Source organism: Cetorhinus maximus, chromosome 13 (assembly GCF_964194155.1).
Source record: "Cetorhinus maximus chromosome 13, sCetMax3.hap1.1, whole genome shotgun sequence".
NCBI lineage: Eukaryota > Metazoa > Chordata > Chondrichthyes > Lamniformes > Cetorhinidae > Cetorhinus > Cetorhinus maximus.
In genome coordinates, this window is record NC_135891.1 from 39,387,966 (window position 1) to 39,412,797 (window position 24,832).

Below are 24,832 nucleotides of genomic sequence, written 5' to 3' on the forward strand. Positions count from 1 at the left end.
TAACAAAAGACTAAAAGCACTCTTGACTAATCACCATTTTTTAGGCAATTTATACTTTAAACCATAGAACAGAACTTTCCTTTTTTACTTTCAGCACAGCTGAAAAATCACACTTCACAGATATTGTTTATACTGTCATTTAAGTCGTCATCCAATTCTCCCAGAACCAGTCAAAAGTAATTCTTGGTTCCTGAGGGTTTACTTCTGTTCCTTTCCTTTCTCAGCCTGGTAACTTCTAATCCCAGGACTGTCTTTCACAGGTTCTCTCCCCTGGAGAAACTTCCTCTAATGCACATTAGACAAATCTTCCAGCTTCGTTTTACTCCTCCCACCCACATTCCTGCACAGTGAACCATAGAAACTTCCAGCCTCCAGCTGCTCTCTCTGTCCTGGACCCTGGCAGACTAACTTTGTCTTTGAGTTTTCAGGGATATCTTAGACCCTTCCTCTCTCACCATGGTGAATCGCATGGGCCTTGTATCCAGGTAGAAATGCTGATTAGCTATTCTTAAGACCCCAACTCTCTTTTATCTTGGAAGCATGCAGATAGTTTAAAGTACAACCTGTTTACAACCTGATATTCTCAACACTTCCCAGTAGAACAATCTGTGTCCCCTTTAATCTCTAACAATCAAACCACTCAAACTTGCTGTCAGGTAGACTTCAGGACAGGTCACATGACTGCCTTCATTTTTTTACCTTAGATTAAGGGAACTGTCCTAAAATATAACAATCTTATCAACCTCATAACTGTAACATAATGGACTTTAACAGGGAAATAAAGCATCAGTGTTTTTGACATCAGAACTATTCTTTAACACAAAGCTTACATCACCTCAATCAGCTTTCTTATTAAGTTTGGTCACTGGTACAATTAACCATGAAATGCTTTCACAGATTGCAATTTATATCAATGAATCTGCCTGAAATACCAGGTCATGCTGCTATCTGCACATGGATAGCCACAATGTTACCTAACATCATTATTTTGAAAAGAATTCAGGTGAAAGTTCCATTGTTCAAAATTATTGAGGGCATATTACAGTTTTCATATACCCACACACAACAGACAGAACCTTCTCAGTATTCGAACCATTGAAAGAAGCCCGGTTTTTCAGATGAATGATCATCATAGATATGATATTAATGTTTTCTAAAAATAGCCATTGAAAGGAATTGAGAGCAAAGCAGTGTTTTAAAAGGGGAACTTTATTTATAACACTGAGGGGCCAGGAGCAAATGCACTGATTCAGCTCTGGTACACAATAAATTTGCAAAGCTGTTACTCAGTTTAACCATAACTGCAGTGGCACTAGAAACACGCATTCAAAACTTTTACTACCTTCCCTTTTTTTTTGGTACAAAATGGTACAAACAACGATACAAAATATTTGTGCTGTTGACCATTACAAAAAAAGTTTCCTCTAACTGTGCAATGATTGTGTGGAAATGTGAACCAACAACACGAGAAGAAATCGTTCTTTGAAACAACCACAGCCATGCGAGCTTCTATGCTTTCAATATAAAAAAAAACATGCAAAAATGAAAAGAAGAAAGCTCCAATTATACATATAACATTAACTAGATGATGTTTGCTTTAAGCTGTGCGACATTATGTACACACTACAGTAAGAAACCAAGTGGGTAACAATGCTTAAAAAAAATTAAGTTACCTTAATCTGATGTCCATTCGACTTCAGATTGTAAAAGAAAATGACCTTAATACTAATGAAGACTAACCAGTCCCTTCAGAATGTCTTTTCCTGCCATTATTTTTTTTTACACTACTTGACAATTAGACTTTCAATGTTAAGCTCTATACAACATATACAATGTGATTAGCCACCCACCTGCTCAGTTTTTAAACATGGCTGTTAATACACGTGTTTCTGTACAGTTCATTTTTTTTTATGTATCTTACACCAATAGTTTAAAAGGCAAAAAAGGAAAGTTTGTCCATTCACCAGAGTGGAAATAAACTGATTCGTTCATTTTCTCTTCATAGCCAGTACTGGACCAGGGATCAATAGATGGTTGAATTTTAATCGCTCCTGAGATTGAGGGAATCTGATAAAATGTACCAAAAAGGCACTTTAAAAACAGTGCTTCTGTACTAAGAAATTCAAGTTAATAAAGAGCGCCTTTCCTCTTTAGTTGTAAAGCAAACGTTGAGCGATATTCCTGCTGACTGACCAAAATATGCATAAAAAGACAACAAGCATTCATGCTAACAGCTCATGTTCTAAAATAAAAAATACTAACACACCACTAAAATATATGGTCAGCAGGGAATATTAATGAAAAAGATGCCTCTTTTGTACAGTTCCTTCATTTCTAATATACTGTTAATCATCTTCTCCGCCACCGTACATGTCTGCTAACTTCTTGAATCGAGGTCCCCAGTCGTTAAGATAATCGTAATCATGGTCACCAGAGCTGGATGAGTTCAGGGAGCTGACCGATCCTGCTGTTGAACCACTTCCTTCATAATCAAAAACCAGGAGGGAATCGTAGGGTGGGGCCGTTGGGTCATTATCCGCTGCTCTGAGACCCTGGAAAGGCATTATTTTAACATCATGAAAGCTTTAAAGCATTGCAGATTATATGATTTGAAGTGAAGGCAGAACATAATTTTAAAAAATTAACAAGAAAAAACCGATCAGTTTTAGCGTCAAAAAGTTACAAAATCCTGGGCACAACTTTTTCCTCAGTAAATAGTTCAGGATGCTTTGGTAACAGTTACCATGCTGGATATTGGATAGAGTCCAAGGGCAGACTAAGGAATTTGGACTAGTTGTAACAATATCAAGCAATTATAAGTTCAGAATCCTGAATTTCTGTGACTTGTTATTTCAAATAACCCAAGAATTTGTCTTTGAGTTTACTTTTTTTCTTCAATCTTTTCAAAGTTCAAAATTCAGGTTCCTCCTCTTACTGAAATATTCTGTACTTAGGCAAGAGGTAGGATGATCTGGACTGTGCTTTGCGGCTATTGCAAATAAGGAATGTTGGATGTTAGATTTCCATTACTTTTTTTGTAAAGGATGGAAGACTGAACTTCATGTAGCAGACTGCTGAAAGACAGATAAAACTAATCCAAGGTAAGAGTTAGATTGACAGGCTGTCTTGGAATTCCATCTCATGACTTTCTGCTAGTAAGCTGTGCTGAAATGTTTCAGCTACAGGGCTGCTGTAGTAATCACAAATTATTAATCAAACTCTGATGTGAAGTGAATCGGTGTGACAACCATCTTGTAATATCTTGTGGACTCATACATAGAAACATGTACATCTGTTTGCTAACTTTTCACTTAAGGTTACAATTCAGATGATCTCAACTGAAAATAGATGTCTCCACTGAAAAAGAATAGAATAATCTAACAACTTTGTCAAAGGTTCAGAATGAACGGATTTAGAGTTGTCCCCAGTAACAGTGACAAAATATATAATCTAAGTGAAATAATAATGTAGTTGCTATTTGTTCAAGGTAACAGGCATCAGCTTGTTATTAATGAAGTCATTACCTCATTAATGAAGTCTCCGATATCTCCAGGATGTGGAACTGTTGGACGCAGTGGATATTGTGGCTCAGCACCAATCGGTCGCTCATCAACTCGTCTGATCCCAGGAGCTTTTGCTAATCCAGGATCTAGTGAGTCTGGCTGCTGAAGCTGGCTCAAGTCATAATCCTGCAGAACAGAGTTGGCTTTAAACAGAGTTTCTCTAGAATCGTGAATTAAAATAAAAAAGTTCTGCCATTCCACCGGTGCTAGCAATTCAGAATATTAACTGAGCATAGGATTGGCATGTTAGCAAACATTCACTCAACAAAAAGCCATGAACAGAGATTTTCTGTGGGCTTCTGAACACTGCTTTCAAGCTTCGGAGTCCCGAAGCCTGCACTGTACGGGAAGGAGTCGTTTAAAGGGATTATTGGCCTGAGGGTGGGCTCACTATTGAAGCTGGTGGGCCAATCAGAGGTCTTCCAGCTTGACAGCAGCAGCAGGATTTCAAGGCAGGCAAATGAGACAAAGGGCAGAGGTGCCCTCTCATCAGCTTTTTTAAATTTAAAGTTATAAAATGCCCTTTGCAGCCAGCCTACCACTGTTCTTGGGGCGGGGGGGGGGGGGGGGGGTGTGGGAGGGGTGAGGGCTGGGGTAGGGGGAGGGTGTGGGGGAGGGGAGGGGCAGGGGGCCCACTCCACAGCAGGGGCTATGATTGTTGCTGAAACCTGGCAGGCGGGGAATGGGGAGGGCCTCTAAACCAAAATTTGAGTTGGCCTCATTCATTATTTCTCAATAGGCTTTTTATTACTTTAAATGGCTATCTGCCACTTGCCCTGCGTAGCCATGCCATCCCCCCTGGGGGAAGGATGGAGCCAGGGAACCTGCACACAAGCTGGCAGTGAAAAGTTGCATTCCCTCCAACCTCTGTTCCCGGCCCTAGCAGGGGCTAAAGATTCTGCCCCATATCTAAGAAGGAATTATTTGGGAACCTCATGTTAAGGTACAACAGTTTTACCAATTATGCGAATGACATGCCACAACAGAATAAAATGGAGCATAGATTTTTGTTTGCAAGTTAAATTTGTTAAATAATTTCCAAAACTTCAGTTATGACCATAGTTATTTAGGCAGAAATATTAAAACCACATGGTTATACCCATTTACAATGGAACATTGTGGTCTTTGATACCAGTTCAATATGCTGGAATAAGAGTCTGCAGAACCTCCGCCCTGAACTTGACAGGGGCAGGTTGCATAGATGGCGGTTGTGGGGGGCAGAGCCGGGGCAGTTTCAGAAGGGGAACACAAAGTCTGAGTTTCCTTGCACACTTTGGAGATCTAACTGCACAGTGTGTGACTCTCTCCTTTGCCAGGATCCCCAAGTGGAAGTCAGCTGGATTGACAGGCTTAGCTACCAATTGGTGGGGAGCATCCATGAACAGGCCACAACAGTGATTGTCCTTGGAGTGGCTTCTCCTATTCTTCACAGTGGTGACCTACCCACAAAAGCCATTTTTCAGTTTAAGAAAGCTGGAGAGAGGGCACCTTCGTTTTGAAGCGCACTCTACACTAGTTAACTGCTGCCACAGCCTGCTGCTTCTTTCAAGTTGATTGGCCTTCCAGTTTCAAGAGCCCACTAGTCATTGATTAGCCATTCTAGGGAAATCACATTGAGTGAATGTTGGCCCATTTAGGGAGGAATTTAATGTCGGTGATGGGGGCCCGCCCATCAGCTGGAAAACTGGGGGGAGCTCTGCGTCGCTTTTCTCCAGGGGGCCGAACTACTCCATGGCATACCTCCACAGCATTGAACTTCCTGTCTACTCGAGCCCTACAGGACAGAAATCCTGCCCCCCAGAGTTGCTGGCCAGTCAGAGACTGACAGCTCTTCAGCATTAGAAGCGCCACTGTGAGCAGTGGCCATTGCCAGCACTGTGCTCGGGCCTTCAGGAGGGATTGCCCTGAAAGGAGGTGAGTGTGGGCAGGATGGGGGTAGCAGGGAGGGGGATTGCCGGCAACGGATGGGTGGATGAATGCAGGAGGAAAGGGTGGCTTTCTGCTGGCACCCCAGGGCCTCCGTCTTCCTGATGCTGCATCCCTTAATCGGACCCAGTGCCCGAGAACGAGGATCCCCACACCCCTCCCACTAGGTCGCAGGCAAACTTGATTGGCATTCCAGGATGACACGTTCCCTGCCCACAAGTTGAATACCAGCGGCGGGTGTGTTAAGGTCCTTAAGTGACCCTTAAATGGCTACTTACGGGCCTCGATTGACCTCCGGGTGGGAAGTCTGCTGTCTGCCTTCCTGCCCAGGGCTTGATTGGTGAGGTGGAGTCAGGAATTTGACAGGGTCTCCACCTCACATCCTTGATCCCACCCAAACGGCCCTCCTGCCTCCAAACTCTCCTCAGAGGTGGGGGGGGCATTACATTCCATCTATAGTGGGGGCTTCTGACACACATTTGAACCTGAGGGCGGGGTTCAGAAGCCTACAGGGAAAATCTTGCCCCCGTCTCTGTTAAACCTGGAAATGGGTGGGCTGTGATCACGTTTGAGATTTTAAAACTTTTACCATTTCGCCTAACTTCAAACCACCAATTTTTGGGAGTTAAAATTCACCTCCTTTTTGCTTAACTAACCTGCTTACAGATTACATGCCTCGTTTTCCTCAACAATGTAGGAGAATTGTCAATTTTTTCACTATAATTCATAGACAAGGCACAGGAATGCACAACAATTGACTATGTGCTTTGCAAGAATGTTATTTCATTAGTGGTAATGAGAAAGTAGAGATGCACCAATAATAATGATCATTTAACAATTTACAAGCATTTAACAAGCCGCTTAAATATTATTATCATTGGAAAGTTCAGTAATCTAATTGTGAAAATCCTGTTTTAGCCATCAGGCTTGGATACACTGGCAAGCTTTATTAAATAAAATATGAGCAGATTTATAGCAGTGATGGTAGGTCCCAAATATGCAAAGGAGGAAAAAAACTGCAATAGTATTGCCCCGATTTTAATTTGCTGTGAATAGGGCTGACACATAGGATGGGAATTTCCACACCCGCCTGCTGCCGGGATCTCCCAGTCCCGCTGCAAGTCAATGGACTTCTGGCTGGGGCGCCGCCTCGTCCACGGTGGGTCCCACCCACGATGGGGCGAGAAAATCCCGGCCATTAAGTGGAATCTTATAATGCCTGGGCATCACTTTAATATGATTGATGTGCCGCCTGTTCTATCACATTGGGATTTAGTCATCCTGCCTACTTCTTGTGCCCAACTTGTTGCTTCTCTTTGTCCAAGTGTTCCTGTATCCAAATGAAACCGGTAAAACGTTAAGCAGATGAAGCTTAAGTTTGGTAATAAGGCAAAAAAGTGAAAATGAAACCATCTGGAAGCTCAAAACTCTCGACAGTTCAAATGGCACACAGATCTTGTAAATCCAATTATTTACATGCAAGTGCACCTTTAAATTCTGCTTCAGTTTCTCTCGTGAGGTTTTATTGGTGAGTTGGGCAGTGGCCAGGGCTTCCACAATTGTGAGTTGAAATGTTGTCGGGTCCTGAATTGTATCAAAGGGCTCCATTTTATTTCTATTCAGGAGGCTCTCACCTGCCACTGTCATGCACCTTGGCTGACTCCACAAACTGCATAGTTAAGATGGTTGCGAGCAGGAGCAATTTGGGAACACAGCAAAGCGCACTCTACTGCTATTTAACCACCCACCCCATTTCTGTCAGATTGGCAGAATTAAAATTGCACCAAATGTGACTGAGAGAGTGAATATGGTGTCATATGAGCATACGAAATAGGAGCAGAAGTAGGCCATTCGGCCCCTCGAGTCTGCTCCGCTATTCAATAAGATCATGGCTGATCTTCTTGTGTTCCAATTTCCACATTCCCATCTAACCCTGATAACTTTTGATTCCTTTGCCTAACAAGAACCTATCTACCTCTGCCTTAAAAATATTCAATAAACCTGCCTCCACCACCTTCTGAGGCACACAGTTCCAAAGTTACACAACCCTCAGAGAAAAAAAAAATCCTCATCTCTGTCCTAAAAAGGTGATCCCTAATTTTGAAGTAGTGCCCCCTAGTTCTGAACTCACCCACAAGAGGAAACATCCTTTCCAAGTCCACCTTGTCAATACCGTTCAGGGTCTTATACACTTTAATCAAGCCACCCCTCATCTTCTAAAGTCCAGTGGAAACAAGCCCAGTCTGTCCAGCCTTTCCTCATAAGACAACTGCTCATTTCATGTATCAATCTAGTAAACCTCCTGTGAATCGCCTCCAAAGCATTTACATCCTTCCTTAAATAAGGAGACCAAAACTGTACACAATATTTGAGATGTGGTCTCATCAATGCCCTGTATAATTGAAGCATAACATCCTTATTTTTAATGTCTAATTCCTCCCGTAACAAATGATAGCATTCCATTTGCCTTCTCAATTACTTGCTGTGCCTGCACACTACCTTTTTTGTGACTCATACACTAGAACACCTAGATCCCTCTGCATCTTGAAATTCTCTGTTTAAGTAATACTCTGCTTTTTTATTCTTCCTGCCAAAGTGAACTATTTCACATTTTACCACATTGTACTCCAAAAATTTGTCCATGACTAAAGATCCAGTGGGTGGTCGAGAAAAAGCTGCAGAAGTCAAAGACAAAGTGATGCATAAAAGTTATTGGAAAATTAGCAGCATGTGGATTTTATGGCCAAGAAACAAAGTAAGTATTTTTAGTAAGATATATATGCTTAAAATCCGTATGACTCAGAAGAAGTGTTAGCAAGGATGTACCAAATTAAATAGTAAAAAGTACAAACAAGAAGAGTTGTAACGGGAAAGAGAGGCTGATCTTCCTCTCCTGGGAATAATGCGGGCAAGCCCTGAAAATGTGTAATGCACAGGGAAAGGCTGCAAACCTGGGATATACCGCTGGTCCTCATGGATAGGGGGCATCAGGTATTGTTGGAGGTGGAAATGGGTAAGGACTTTTATCTGGGCACCTTCAAGTGACTTGTGCTTTTCAAAATTTTGGCTATGTCTCTCCTCTATGGTTGTCCAAGTCAGCTTTTTTAAAATTTGTTTATGGGATGTGGACAGTGTCGCTGGCTGGGCTGGCATTTATTGCCATTCTCTAATTGCCCTTGTTCAGAGGGCATTTTAAGAGTCAACCACGTTGCTGTGGATCTGGAGTCACATGTAGGCCTGACCAGGTAAGGACAGCAGGTTTCCTTCCCTAAATTGAACCAGGTGGGTTTTTACAACAATCGACAATGGCTTCATGGTCATCATTAGACTTTTTAATTTCAGATTTTTATTGAATTCAAATTCCACCATCTGCTGTGGCGGGACTTGAACCCAGGTCCATTACCCTGGGTTTCTGGGTCACTAGTCCATTGACAGTGCCACTATGCCATTGCCTCCCCAATACTATACTGCAAAATGGGGGTGACAAACGACTGCTACTGGCATCCATGCTAAATGTAAAATACTAAAACCATTCCGCAACAAGTACTAGCAATCAAGAGGCCTGAAGTAATAATCAGGAGACGTGAGTTCAAATCCCACCATGGCAGCTGGTGGAATGTAAATTCAATCAATTAATTAAACCTGGAGTAAAAAGCTAGAACTAATAATGGTGACCATGAAACTGCTAGATTGTCATAAAATCCCACCTGGTTCACAAATGGCTTTTAAGGAAGAAAATTTATCTTCGTTACCCAGTTTGACCTATATGTGACTCAGACGCACAGAAATACTGCCCCCTGAAATGGCTGAGTAAGCAACTCAGCTGTATCAAACCGCGACGAGAAGCCATTATAACACCAGATGAATCACTCGGCATTTTCCTAGGCACAAGACATGACAAAACCAACCCAGTTGACCCTGCAAAGTGCTCCTCATTTACATCTGGGGATGTGCTCAAATTGGCACAGCTGTTCCATAGGTTCATCACCAACAGCCTGGAATAACAATCTTGACAAAAGCATACCTTACAGCCAAAGTCCCAGACTCTTCCATCACCATCCCTGGGTATGTCCTGTCCCCAGGCAGGACAGCCCACCAGAGTCGGCAGGGCAGTAGTATACAGTTGGGAAGGAGTGGCCTTAGGGGTCCTCAATATTGACCTGATGCCATGTCCAGAGCCAAACATGGGCAAGGAAACCTCCTGCTGATTACCACCTACCACCCTCCCTCAGCTGATGAATCAGTGCTCCTCCACATTGAACATCAGTTCGAAGAAACATTGAGGGTAGCAAAGACACAGAATGTACTCTCGGTGGGGGACCTGAATGTCCATCGCCAAGATTAGCTCAGTAGCACCCAGCTGGATGTGTCCTCAAGGACAAAGCTGCTTGACTGAACCTCCAGCAGTTGAGTGAACCAACACCAAGGGGAAATCTACTTCAGTGCATCCTTACTAAGCTAACTGTCACAGATGAATCTTTTCATGGCAGGAGTGACCACAGCACAGTCTTATAGAGATGCAGTCCTGTTTACATTGTAATTCCTGATACTGTACTAAATGAGATAGGTATAGAACAGATCCAGCAGCTGGGCAGGAAAATGCTCTACTGCTTGGAGTTATTCTTGGCATAAAAGGAGATAGCTGTTGAAGGGCAGTCATCTCATACCTCAGATACCGCTACAGCAGTTCCTGAGGGTAGTTTTCTTGGGACAAACATTTTCAGCTGCTTCATCAACAGCCTTCCCTCCAACATAAGGTCAGAAGTGCAGATGTTTGCTGATAATTGCACAGTGTTCAGTGCACCACTCCTCAGATAATAAGCAGTCCATGCCCACATGCTGCAAGGCTTGGGCAACATTCAGGTTTGGGCTGATAAGTGGCAAGAAACATTTGCGCAAGAAACAAACAGGTTGTCAGGCAATAACGACCATCTCCAAAAGAATACAGTCTAATCACCTCCCCTTCGCATTCAATGGCATTATCACTGCTGAATCCCCATCATCAACATCCTGGGTGTCAATTTGATAAGAAACTTAACTGGACCAGCCATATAAATATTATGGCTACAAGAGCTGGTCAGAGGCTGGGTATTCTGTGGCAAGGAACTCACTTCCTGACTCTCAAACCTGTCCACCATCTACAAGGCACAAGATAGGACTGTGTTACGACCTCAGCAGAGATCAGTAACTTTTTAAAAAAAGAAATCCAAAATTCCAGTTATTTACTGAAAGAATGAAGCTGCAAGGTTCCATGGTTTAAAACGGAAGATTTCTTATTACACAAGGGTCAAACAAAGCAGACATTAAATACTCTCTTAGGTAATCTCCTATACTCTAAAACCCAGAATCAACATACGTTTAAACAGGGATTAACAGGCAAATTACACTCAATTATAAATGAGAAATTACATATTAATGGCAAATACAACTAAGACAGATCTTACAAATTGGCTCAGTGGTCCATTCAGCATATATGTCATCAACCTCAGTCACAAAGTCTTTCAAACTTCTGTCTTCCTCACAAAAAATTTCAACTCATCTTCTAGGTACTGATGCCCAGCTAACTGCAGTGCACAACAAACCAGAGTTCCACAGGCACAATCTTCAGCAAAAATGGCACACAACTGCAGAACTTCCTCAACTCTGACTATGATGGTCTGATGGCACAGGTTCACCAATGTTACCTTCAAGTAACGGAAACAGCTGCAGCAATTGTATCTTTGCTTATTCTCAGCTTCTGGATCTGGCTTCTGTTTTCTTTAGCCTGCCTGTACTGCACTGGAATCATCATCGTCTAATGAACTTGAACAGATTCTGTGTACTTTTATATGTTTCAACCAGTTTCAATCTCTCCAGAAATTTTGGTTTCTATTCTCAGTTTCAGTCTTAATTTCCATGGAAACTAGAAGGGTCAGTTTCCTTACTTAGTTTCTCTTCAGTTAGGGTCTATTTAAAAAAAATACAACTTTGAAACTACGGATTCCAAATACTCTTCACACGTCCTGATGGGGGCAATCAGCTCTAACATAGAACCATAGAAAAGTTACAGCACAGAAGGAGGCCATTTGGCCCATCTTGTCCATGCCAACCCGAGGACACCCAGGTGCCCTTTCTAATCCCACCTTCCTGCACCCAGCCCATAGCCCTGCAGCTTATAGCACTTAAGGTGCAGATTCAGGTACTTTTTAAAAGAGTTTAGAGTTTCTGCCTCTACCACCAACTTGGGCAGCAAATTCCAGGCACCCACTACCCTCTGCGTAAAAAAGTTCTTCCTCATGTCCCCCCTACACCTTCTGCCACTTATCTTGAATCCTGGTTCCCCTGGTTCTAGAATTCTCCACCAAGTGAAACAATTTTATCCTGTCCACTCTATCTATTCCCCTCATAATTTTGTACACCTCAATCAAGTCACCTCTCAGCCTTCTTTGTTCTAAGGAAAACAACCCCGACCTATCCAATCTCTCTTCGTAGCTACACTTTTCTAACCCTGGCAACATTCTTCTAAACCTCCTCTGCACTCTCTCCAGAGCTATTACTTACAAAGTTCGACACCATCCAGACAAAGCAGCCCACTTGATTGGCATCCAATTCATCATATTAAACATTCACTCCCTCCACTGTTGGTGCACCATGGCTGAGGTGTGTACCATCTACAAGGTACACTGCAGAAACTTGCCAAGGCTTCTTAGACAGCATCTTTCAAGCCTGTGAACTCTACTGCCTAGAAAGACATGGGCAACAGGCACATAGGTACACCACCATCTGCAAGTTCCTCTTTGAGCCACAAACCATTTGACATGCAAATATAATCATTGTTCCTTTGTCCTCACTGGGTAAAATTCCTGGAATGTCCTCCTTAACAATAGGTGGGAGTACTTCCACCAGACAGGCAGAAGTGGTTCACTATCACATTTTCCAGAACAATTCAGGACAATGTATCCTGACCTTGCCAAAGAAGCCCACATCCTATTAATGAAAAAAGGGGTAACAGCGCATTGGTAGCCAGTTTTACAATCTGCCCAATTATTTTCCCATTGAATTTCCCATTCAGAAGGGTTGCGATTTGCCATTGCCCATTTTGTACTATTGCCCAGGGTCAACACTTAAAGGGCAACTCAGGAAACAGTAGTCTTTAATGGTGACAGCTTACTCCTAAACTGTGCCAAGCACTGTCAGAGGAAAACTCAGTGCAAAGCCCTCTGACATATATTTGTGTGAACTATATAGAGCTGCTCTTTCTCCGGGAACAGTCAGATGCAGACACCAGAAAGTCGCTGAGGAAGTTTGGGTACAGTGTTTTTCAGGAGCAAAATGGAAGCAGAAGTGACATCCATTTACTCTCCAGATTGCACCCATTTATCATCTGAGAGCAGAGTAGAGGAAAATTGGCCCTGAGGAATTTTGTAGGATGGAATATTTACGGGTGAAGTTATCTTGCCTCAAGCCCAACTGCTTGGGCTGGAATTTGAGGACAGAATGAGCATATGGAGATCAGGTAACAGTTAAATATTGTAAGCAAACTGGGCCTAGGATTCGGAGGAGAGACTGGGGCATTGTAGCACAAATGGTGCTCTGCATCAACGTAGGGGATGACTGGAAAGAATATTCCTAAATACGCAAATCAATGGAAAATGCAAACCGTATTTCGTTGCTTGAAAGGGTACCATGATTTACTAATGAAATATGTTTTAAATAAATAGAATTTTGCTGAATGTAACTGCTGCTTTGCCAGTCTACCAAGCTAGATTACAGTTCAATGTACTTTGGCACCTTCCCCCATAACAAATATATTTATTAGAGGATAATACAATCAATGCTTTGAATAGGGAACTGATTAAGGATCTTGTACTGGAAGTGCCTAATGAGCCTTGAAAAATTATAATTTTATGCTCAGACAAATATCCATTGCAACAATATTAAGCCAGAAATCAAAATTTGATGCTAACAAATCCCAGTGTGTAAATTATGGGGAATTTACTTACTGTTCAAATTCATCTCGATTCCTTTTAGCACAATGATATACACTCAATAAAACCTTATAGCAATTTAAATGTCCTTAAGTCCCTTCCATTCTATAGTGAGTAATATGAAACTCCTCTACATCATCATCATAGAAAAGCATCAAAACTATTAACCACTGTCATTAAGCAGGCCAAAATATAAAATAAAAATGAATTAATTTGGTTTCTGACTGACACTAGTCACTAGTGTGGTGGTAAAGGCAAGCCAAAAAACATAGCATAGGATGAGGTGGGGCAGCCAAGAGTGAAGAGAGAGGCCCAGAATTATTTCTTAAAAACAATGGGGAGGTTGTGAAAAAAACATATTTTAAACTAGAGCAGCAATGCCACACCTACCCACACAAATAATAAAAAATGGTACCAAAGGCTCAAAGCAGTAAATCTGGTGTTAAGAGCCCTAATTATCATGAGAGAAAACCAGGTAAAGAATAAAAGCTACTGAAATGGGGCTAAACTCAATTGTCAGTGTCTGTGCGTAAACAATGGATAAATTCAGTGATTTGATTCAGATTTCTTAAAATGTATTAATTATATTTTAAATGTATTTTTGGAGGGGCTTGAAAGGTTAAGTGAGAAACTAATATAAAAGGACTTTGAAAAATAACTGCTAGTTAATTAGTTGTAGTGGTTTATTGTTATTCATTAGTATTTTGTTTTATTGAATGCAAATTTTCACAAACATGGCATTGTAATAAGATCATAAAATCATAAGAAATAGGAGCAGGAGTAGGCCATTCAGCCCCACAAGCCTGTTCTACCCTTCAATTACATTGTGTCTGGTGTGAATCTCAACTCCATCTTGATTCCGTAGCCTTAATATACTGACCTAACAAAAATCTATCAATCTCAGTTTTCAAATTTTCAATTGACCTAGCCTCAACAGGCTTTAGTGCGGAAATGGTTCCAGATTTTCTTACCTTTTGTGTGAAGAAGTGCTTACTGGTGTGGCCCCTGAACAAATTATACAGTTATGCCTCATTGCTCTGGGCTCTCCACCAGGAGAAATAGTTTCCATCTACCCCATCAACCCCTTTAATCATCTTAAACTCTTCAACTGAATCACCGCAAAGGAATCCAAAGCTATGCAAACTGTTCTCATAAGTTAACTCCTTTTTTGCCCAGGTATCATTCTGGTAATCTGAGTTGCAACCCCTTTGAGGCCAATATATCCTTCTGCAGATCTGGTGGCCAGAACTGAATGCAGTCGTCTAAATAGGGTCATAGAATCATACAACATAGAAGAAGGGTTTTCGGCCCATCCTGCATATGCTAGCTATCTGAAAAAGCTACCCATTAGTTCCAGGCCCCCATTCTTTCCCCTTTTTGAATGTTGCTATTGAATATGCTTCCACAATCCTTTCAGGAAGTACATTCCAGATTGGTTTAACATGAATTTTATACAGTTGTAACATAACTTGCAACCTTTATATTCCAGTCCCTTCAAGGTAACAGCCAACATTCTATTAGCTTTTTAAATGATTTTTTGTACCTGCTCAGTGGCTTTAAGTGATTTCTCTACCTTGAATCTCTCTCTCCTCCATATTTCCTAGCTTCTTGCCATTTAAAAAATATCCTGATTTGTCTTTCTTAGGTTCAAAATGGATGTTCTCACACTTCCCCACACTGAACTCAATCCGCCACAGCTTTTCTCCCCACTCACTTAATCTATCAATGCTCCTTTGCTACTTTCTGCACCCATCTACACTATTTACTGTGCCATCTAACAAGTTGTCATCAGCAAACGTGGATATAGCCTTCTCAAATCCTTCGTTTGAGTCATTTATAAATATAGTGAAAAGCTGTGGCCTCAGTGCTCCTCACTGGGGGACATTTTTTCACTGATTTGGAATACAAACCAGGCTAATGAAAAGAACAATCAAACACCAGGTAGCTAGCCTAAAATGCTTCCTTATCCCAGCTATACTCATTATTTGTACATGTGCAACAGGTATTTAAATGTCTGATTGAGTACCATCTCCAGTTATGGTGCCAATTCTACTCTTATTCTTTTGCATTGTTCTTGGTCAATGAGGTGGGGGCTGTTGAACCAATCCACTTTTTCATAGTTTCTTCAGGTATGTTTAGAAATGTACTATTCCACTCTAACTGAGCACAATTAAAGCTAAAAGATTCACCCTCTATGGAATAGGTTAAGTTTAATGTCTTTGGAGCATTTCAGCTCAGGTCTCTCACATCAGAAAATGAACTAAAGTTGAAGCTGTTGGGCTACCTGTAATGTTTATAAACAAACTTACTACAAAAGAAGGTACCTAATAAAATATAGCATTCAAATTAATTTAGGATCTTTGGAACAAAACAATATAATCTAATCACATACTAAGTTTCCAGATGATAGCTTTATCTACAGTAGTTGAAGACTTTATCAACTTGCAGTCATACTTTAGTGTCAGGAAGATATAATAATGTTATTGGAATGTATTGTAAAATAGTGGTGTGTGTGTGTGTGTGTGTGTGTGAGAGAGAGTGAGAGAGAGAGAGAGTGAGGTTTAATTGGATTAAAGGCAGTTGCTCTGAAAGCTTTGATGCATTAGTAGAAGCTAGGTTTGAAATGTTAAATAGGTAAACATGGCGGAAGTTTAGAATGTAAGGTGTAATTTACATTTACATTTTTAAATAAACCAGACTAGATTGTTTTCAAAGGAGGGGTGAAACGTGTCACCTAGCCAGGTGAAGTTCAGAAACAGTGTATTTATTTTTCCCAAAGATTACTGGTAAAATTAGTATAATGAGAGGTTTTTATTATCAGAAAGGTAAAGTCCAAAAAACACAGTGGGTGGAATATCTCCCCCGTCAGGGGGGTTGTGCGGGAGCGGGCGTGGACCCGATCAGCACCCCCGAATGGGTCCACGCCGCCATTTTGTGTGGGCGTGCCAATCAGGGCCCGCGCGGTGTGATGCACACCTGGAAGCGCTGTGTGCTCCCTGTGCGGGCTGCGGGGGGTTCCCCGAGTCGGGAGTGCGCTCTTTTGCACATGTGCGTGAAAGAGTGCAGAAAGCTCCCTGAGGCACAGAGCTGCCTCAGGGAGATTACTTTCATTTATGAAACATTGATTAAAGGTAAACAAAAATTTTAAGGACATATCCCCTCATGTGAAACTGTCATATAAGCTGGGACATGTCCATTAATTTTATTAAAAACTTTTAGAACTCTTTAAAAACGTTCATGAAACCTCATCCCACCTGTGGATGAGGTTCCATGAAAAATGCAATGGCCACCTGGGCTCTTAGCCTGCCCGCCGACCTTAAGGTTGGACGGGCAGCTCAGTTTATTAATTCAACTGATATTTAAATGGCCTTAAAAGGCCTTTGACAGTACAGTGGGTGCGTAGCCGAGTCGGCTGTGTGCCCGCTGAACTGAAAATTTAAATGACATGCAGCGATGTCAGGATGCACGCCCGACGTCACCGCGCGTCATTTTACGCCTCGGTGAGCTGGCCCTGCCCCGACTCGCTGAGCCGAAGATTCTGCCCAGTGAAACAGTGGGAATTTGCATTCAAAGGGGAAAACATGTATAAAGGAGTGAAGGCTGTGTGTAAGGGTAGGCACTTTAAGATCTAACAAGTGTGAAAAGCCTTCAGCAACGACGCCTCAAGCTGCTGTCTACAAAGAACTGAAGTTGAGGAAACTCACTTTAAATTGGATTGTTCAGGGTATCACGTTTCTTTGCCTGGGTCTTTTAAAATCTATGTGTCTTACTGTTGCCTTAACGAAAGTGCAACTGGGAGTTAGGTTAATTTGGGGATTTAGAAGTTATTATAGTAGTAATTTTTGGACATATGTAAGTGCTTAAAACCATTTCTCTTATTAATAAATGTTTAATCTAGTTTTATGAAAACCTATAAGGCTCGGTAGTCTTATTACTACTGAATTCAAAGCCTGAATCTCGAAATATACAAATTGAAAAATAGCTGTAGCAGTTGTCTCTAGTTTCCCTCTGGGATTTGAACAACTCAGCATTTACCATCAGCTGTGCCATAACATTAGCTATTATCCTTCAGGTGATATATTTGGTGCATCTTCTGGCTCACCATGAACAATACAATGGGATATCTGCTAATGCATTAAATCCTGTGTCTAGTGTGCATTTCCTGTAAGTGTCACATCTGTTTCATGTAACACTTGTTTATTTAACAGAACAGTATTTCACTATTCAGTCAGCACACAATGGCCATTAACCATTACGTGGCAACACCATTATTACTAAAGAACAGCAATCCTCTGCCACTGAAGATTTGCTAGCGTACAATTATTTGAATTTGTTTATTATCCATTAAATGCAAAATATAAAATTGTTACCTGATAAACAAACCCCCCACATTCTGGTTGGCAAAGTTTAAAACATTGGCGTCTAGTACAACATTTATGGTAGCTGATTTAACAAACGTAACCGTGAACACAGGCATGGAGCTTCTGCTACAGGCACAATTGACATGGCGAAAAGTGCTCCCAGAATTGTGCTAATTTTAGGACGTGCTTTAGTCCCCTCCTGCTACTCTGCAAATTCATTTAAATATCAGTAAATGTTAGATCTGTCATGAATCAATGCTTCAGAATTCAATTCTTTTCAATTTTTTTGGTTCAAAAAAATACTACTTCATATATTTAAGAATGCAAGTTCATGCAGTTTGGTTAACACAGTCTATGACAAAAAATACACATTTTTAAATTAGAGAGTGGAATCATCCCAGATTTGCACCAAGTGCGGTAGCGGACAGGTAAAAGCACGTTTTACCTATTGGCCGCAATGGCGGCTTTTCACATATATCGTCCCATTCCCGGTGCATCCCACCTCATTAATAATGCATTCCTGGGAAACAAGTTGGATCGCAGGTGGGGTAGCCTCTGATTCACCTGCCTGACTGTCACCTCAGGATTTCACTAATCCGGGTGCCATATTTGAAGGTCGCCCCTGCACAGGGCTAACACTCTCTAAAGGATTTGAAGCTGCTGAAAAGTCATGGCTGCCAAAGGGAGGAAACATGTTGCCCTAAAATTTAGCGGCGCCTCCCTCAGGCACCTACTGGATGCAGTGGAGGCCTGCTGTGAAGTCCTCTACCCCTACTCTGGGCGAAGACCAGCAAGCAAGGTCACCAATCCAGCATGGGAGGAGGTGGCAGCGGTGATCAACACCAATGCCCTGCAAAAGAGAACAGCCACCCAGTGCCGAAACAGGATGAATGATCTCCTCCGTTCCGCCAGAGTAAATCACTCTTCTCATCACTCTCAACACACACACTCACAAACCCATCCCACAGGGACCTCACTCACTGTTAGTTCAAGAGATATCATCATTCACTCTCTCACACACACCTTCATCTAGCCTGCAGATCCTGTCTTCATCCCATCCATGGCACCACTCACCACCCCCACATGCCAGGCATCTTTCTCATCTGGCCTACAGGTGTCCTGCTTACACTCTCTGGCCAGAACTTTTCCCGTCGGCGAGTTGGGGGCGGGGCCCCACTTAAATATTCAGGAAGGCGGGCGGACAGCAAAATCAGCTGTCCGCCCGCCAACCTGTCAATGGCGAATTGAGGCCATTGACAGGGTAGTTAACCCAATTAAAGGACATGCCCGTCCAACCTTAAGGCTGGCGGGCAGGCCAGGAGCCCTGGCGGGCTTCTGAAAAAACATGAAACCTGATCCACTGGCGGGATGAGGTTTCATGTCTGTTTTTAAAAAGTTTAATAAAGTTTTAGTCATATTTATTAACATGTCCCATCTCATATGACATTGTCACATGAGGGGGACATTTTAATAATTTTTTTATTTTTCTATTTTTGATGTTTATAAGGCTATCATAGATCTCCCTGAGACAGCACTTAGTCTCAGGGAGATGTGTGTTCTTTCGCGCACATACGCGAAAGAGCACACTTTGACAGTTGGGGAATCCTCCCCCCCGCATCACAGGAAGTGCATAGCGCTCCCCATCGGGCAGCCCGCCCACTCAAAATGGCGGCGGGGCCCACTTCGGCGGCGGCGATCAGCTGCCCTCCCGCCGCCAAGCCGCTCGGGCCCGCTCGCATCAAGGGTAAAATTCTGCCCTCTGTCTTCATGCAGGACACGCTGGCAAAAGGGAGAGGTCACAGGTAGGTGAAGGAATGTCTGAAATCAAGGCCCTCAAGCTGGCTGGCAACGATTTGGGCCATTGCGGTACTGGCGGTGAGGTCGGTGATGCTTAATTAAATGAAGACCCATGAAGACCCATTACAGTACTCACCCACAGCCTCCACCTGTGCAGAGACACACACCTCAGTGGGACCTAATTATAGAGTAGCCTCAGGGTCACAATCTGGTGAAAACATCGCACGGTTCGATCCACAGCAGGTGGCGGTAGGATGTCCCAGGTTTCTGGCACTTGGGGTCTGTTGGACACCAGAAATATGCTGAGTCCGAGTCAGATGATGAGCTTCTGGACTCGGCCATACCTCAGTTGCTGGAGCTGCAAAGTCAAGCTCGGGAACATCAGGAAGGAATGTCTTCTGCACTCCTCAGATTGCAAGGCACGATGGAGGAGTCCTTCCACCTTCAGTCTGAGGTGATAACATTGACATGCTGATGCACTGAGGTCAACACTGGTAGGATGGTGGCCATCATGGAGACCTTGGTCCAGGACATCAGTCCTGCACTGCTGTGTGGGCTGAACTCCATTGCTGATGTCATAGTTGGCCTCCAACAGTGTCAACGCCAGAGGGGTGCGGGACAGCTCTACCTCACTCCAGCTTCCCTTTCTCCTCAAGAAATCAGCCGGGGGCCCTTGGGCACCACAAGGAGGAGGACCAGCAGGTGCACAACCTGGGTCCATCCACCCAGCTGACTCCAGGATTGTCCAGCTCATCTGAATCACCTCTTCCTGTGACCCCAGCAGCTCCAGCTGCACTGGCCGAGGAGGGTGCTACTGCCGCACAGCAGGTCTCTGAAAGCAGGCCGGGTCCCCCAGGCTCGGCCGTCCTGAGGACGCCCTTCAAGGTCTTTGCAGACAGGGCGCAGCAGTCAGCAGGCTGCCTCCACCTTCACTGTGGATGTCAAGGGAAGAACTAAGACATAGTGGTAGGGTTAGGAAGATTAAGAAGATGTAACTCTTTCGAGTTATCAACAGATCGCATGTAACTCTTTCGAGTACATTCACAGTTCTTGGTTTCCGGGAGTGGGACATGAACCCACAACCTTCTGATTCAAAGGCGAGGGTGCTATGAACTGAGCCACAGCTGACACCTCAAAGTTAAGATGTAGTTGTACAGCTTAGCCATGGGTGTTAATCACTTGTACATACTGTTTACTATTGTCAATAAACTCCCGAGAATGTCTCCCAACCTATGGCTCCTTGTTCCGATGAGCAGTTTTTGTATCAATCAGATGTGAAATCTTGGTTCCTGCACAAGATAAAGGCAGGTGTCTCAGTCCAGGGCCTCTTCCCTGTGCAATGTGTAACCTTCAGAGCAAAGTGATGGTCCAGTTTCACACACACTGGACACATTAATGATGCCTGAACCTCGATGGTGCTTGTTATTGCTACCAGAATGTTGTGGGCAGGCGTCATAGAGTTCCATTATTCTCCGTGTGCTCTCAGCACCTTAGAGGTGGGGTTGGTCTCCCATCTCTTCAGCATCTGTGTCCAGTGACACTGTGTTCCTGAAGGGGTCAGGTGCTGAAGGCGGACAAAGGATCAAGTGTATTGAAAGTTTCATGGCTGCATCACCACGATGTGACCCTGATCACAGGGTGCAAGCGAGCTGCCCTCAGCCAGTCAGTAGTCAGACATTCTCAGGGGCAATGTGAAGATCTATGGAGTGTCCTCAATGCATGTCATCATCATCCTCCTGGAATCTAGCGACTATTAGGGCCTCAGTTGCATCTCCATGACATAAGCCTGAGCACTGAGGGTATGTGCCCCTCCATCAGCCACACAGGAGTCAAACATTCACTGATGCAAGGTGAGGATGTCAGGACTGTCCTCACTGCATCTCATCATCATCCTTCACGAATCTTGTGGCTGTGACAACTTCCCGAGCGCACCTGCCTCATCTGACCAGTGCGATGGTCTCATCATCGGCAACCTCGCTTTCCAAGACCTCATCATCGTCATCCCCTTCATTGGCCTCCTCATCGGAGTGTACGTGCAACTCCTCCATCTCCTCCTCAGCCAGCTCTTACCCCCGTTCCAACCCCAGCTTGTGGAGCATGCAGCAGGCGACGATGATGCGCGACACCCTCTGGATCTGCTGAGCCACTGGAACCTCATTTTCAAAATGCCTACAGTTTGCGCCACCAAAGTCTGCGGCATGAGCCTTGTTGTACCATCTCTCTGCTACAGTCTGAGGCCACTGCAGCACATCATCAGCCACATCCTCTGTGGGTAGCCCTTGTCCTAAGGAGCCAATTTTGTAGCCTCTCCGGATCCTGGAAGATGTCAGGAATCTGAGACCAATTAAGGATGTAGGAGTCGTGGATGCTCCTTAGGCATCGTGTGCAGACCTGCAGGATGTGTTTGGGGTGGTCACACACCAGCATTATATTCAGCGAGTGGAAGCCCTTGTGGCTGATGTAGTTGACTGCTTGTTGCCATGGAGATCTGAGCATGCATGAGTGCAGTCAATGCATCCTACACCTGTGAAAAACCTGAGATCCGTGCAAATCCCAGCGTTCTTGTTTCCTGGCTTTCCTGATCCCGGGTGAAATGCACAAAGTTCTATGTCTTCGTGAAGATGGCGTCTGTGACCTCCTGGATACAGGCTTGTGAGACCCCACACAGGTCTCCTGTGGAGCCCTGGAAGGGGCCACTGGTGTAAAAATTGAGTACCGCTGTCACTTTCACGGCCACTGGCAAAGGATGCCCTCCATGTCCCCGTGACGCCAAATCCTGCAGCGGGTGGCACATGTGACCAGTTCCTTAAACATACACAGTCTTCGGCGATACTAGTTGTCAGTCATCTGCAGGAATCACAGGCGCCTCTATGGACCCTGGGTCTAGTGAGGCACCTACAAGCGATGGCTCGCTGTGGATCTTCAGCTGTGTGCATAGCAGGCTCTGCTGCTCCTTCATCTTGAGGAAGGTGCTCCTCCTTTTGCCGAGCCTGGCGCCTCCGCCGCACTCTTCTTCTTCTTTTTCTCTGGTCTCTGTAAGCCACGAGGCATACCGCTAAATCACCAGGCTCCATGATCCTGATGTTTTACTCCTGCAGGTTCAAAGAGAGAGACACATGGGATAGCATGAGTGTACTAAGAACCTCCATTGGTTAAGTCTGAAGGCCCCTTCATGCATGCAAGAAAGTGCTGGCCATAACTTGGATGGCCAGTGTATAGCGCCCACATTGGCTGTCCGAAGCCCCACCCACCTCTGCCCCACACCACTTGACCAATTGGCTGCAGCTTCAGCCATTGGACTGCATGCTGTGCTTTCAGCTCAGGCACAGGCATTCTCCTAACCCACACTGCAAGACTGCGCTGTTAGCTTGAACCATAATGGATCCTGGTCCAAACCTTAATAAAGACATTGCAAGGGGCTATGAGCACTTCCACCAGTGATTGCACCATGGCACCTTTCGCAAGGGGATTCTACAACTTGCCCAGACAACCAATTGCTCTGTCGCCCCTTAAAACGCACATTAATTTGCAGTCTGCACCCAAAGAGTGAAAGGTTCTGGAGCATTTGGTGGCACTTTTGCGTTGCTTAAGTGGGCAGAAAAGCTTAAGAGGCCCGACTCCAAGCGTGTCAATGGAGCTGCTACTCTCAGCTGTGGAAGAATGCTCACTTTGACAAGCTTTTCTAAGTGTGTGGCTTCTTCCTTCCTCCCCCCCCATTCCCCCGGCATGTGCTTGAGTATTTCCTTCAGTCTGTCTGTGCTGCCTTGCACCCAAACCCCTGACCCTCATCTGCAGCCCCGCACCCCCCACCCCCCCACTCGGGTCTGACCCGCACTGGACTCCTTGGACCGGGACTGCACTGAAAGACAACCAGGAAAAAGCGACTTGCCTATGACCCCCGCAAATGTGTGGTGCCTCTTCCTTGATGTCCTATGGACGATGCTCGCGAGCGCTGCACAAGGTTGTGTGCACTCACCTCCGGGTTCCGCACAAAGTTCAGGTCGCCAGGTGCACGCTCTTTAAAGGCAGTTCTGAAGCACGCAGTTGTGAAGTCACACCAACGTGGGTGGTAATTTTGATGTGGGGGGAATGATCCTGGTGAGCAGGGCTTATAATTAGATGCAAATGTATTAAAATGATGTTCCTGATGTCCGGCAGCAGGAAATACAGCCTGCCATTGACGGGTGGAGTGGACGATCACAAACTGGTTTCACGGCAGCATAAAACCGATTTTTGGCTTTCCCGCCATATTGCCACACCATGCTGCCCAACACCAACGAGGCCAAAACATTCCGGCCAAAGTGTTCAGTCCACCAACTTAGTAACACAATTTTAAATAACTGAAAATGGCTTTTGAAAAGTTACAAATCATTTTTTAGTTGCTTGGGTTCTTTGTGGATTAAAAAAAAATGTTTGAAAGTTTTTAAAAATGCTCCTTATTTCGCTTGTGTCCAAAGGAACCAATTTAAATTTAAAGCGTCTTGATGGCCCGCAAATGGATGTAATTCGTGTAAACTTGTCAACATAATTAATTCGATCTGGGAGTGCAGCCAATTTTTTGAGCTGGCTGGCTTCCAGCACTGTTTTTTTTAAAGTAGCATGTAAGATTTACACCTGAAATTCCATGATCTTATAAGTTGCTTTGGCCAATTTCAGGAGAACTGCAATGAAAGCAATAGCGCAACCAAGCAGAAACAACTGCTTCAAGTTTCTTGTATATGCTAGTGAATAAAATATACAAAGTGCTTTAAGAATATCCAATCTGATATTTTGTGTCTTTTGTTCAGAAAACAGATCTATGAACAGCAGCAATTACATCAATTTGCTACATGCTGAATCGATGCTACTTTGACAAAACTCACATGGCATTGATTTGGAAAAAAATGATACAGGGTTAAATATTCATCTGCTCCAGTTTTTGGGCACAGGGATCATGATTCACAACCTGCCCACTGCCTATTCCTGTTGAGGAACAACTTTGTGCTGCCTCCTTATTTGCATGATTTCAACGTGCGGTCCAGCACAGTTTATGCTGTTGGCTAGGTTGCTGCACACTCAGCAGCGGGGCCTAACAACATGTAATGCTAGCATATGTTCCAGCTAGTCTCCAGCTCTTAAAAATGTCTCTTAAAGGGAAGCTGCACTGGAACACAGGAGGTACTATTGATGTAATTCTAAAGAAGGGAAACGGAACACCAGGGCAGAAAGAGAGTTCCCA

The 24,832-nt window shown here is 43.8% G+C and overlaps 1 protein-coding gene across 1 annotated transcript in view; it reads right to left on the reverse strand.

Annotated features, from left to right (window-relative positions):
- Positions 1–1,197: 1,197 nt before the first annotated feature.
- Positions 1,198–24,832, reverse strand: part of LOC144688569 (cadherin-4-like) — a 732,621-nt gene continuing 708,986 nt past the window's right edge. The window contains exons 15-16 of the mRNA XM_078555304.1: positions 3,525–3,689; positions 1,198–2,552 (exon numbers count right to left, since the gene is read on the reverse strand). Coding sequence (XP_078411430.1) covers positions 2,346–2,552; positions 3,525–3,689 — 372 coding nt within the window. The 3' untranslated portion in view covers positions 1,198–2,345. The remainder of the gene's footprint in view (positions 2,553–3,524; positions 3,690–24,832) is intronic.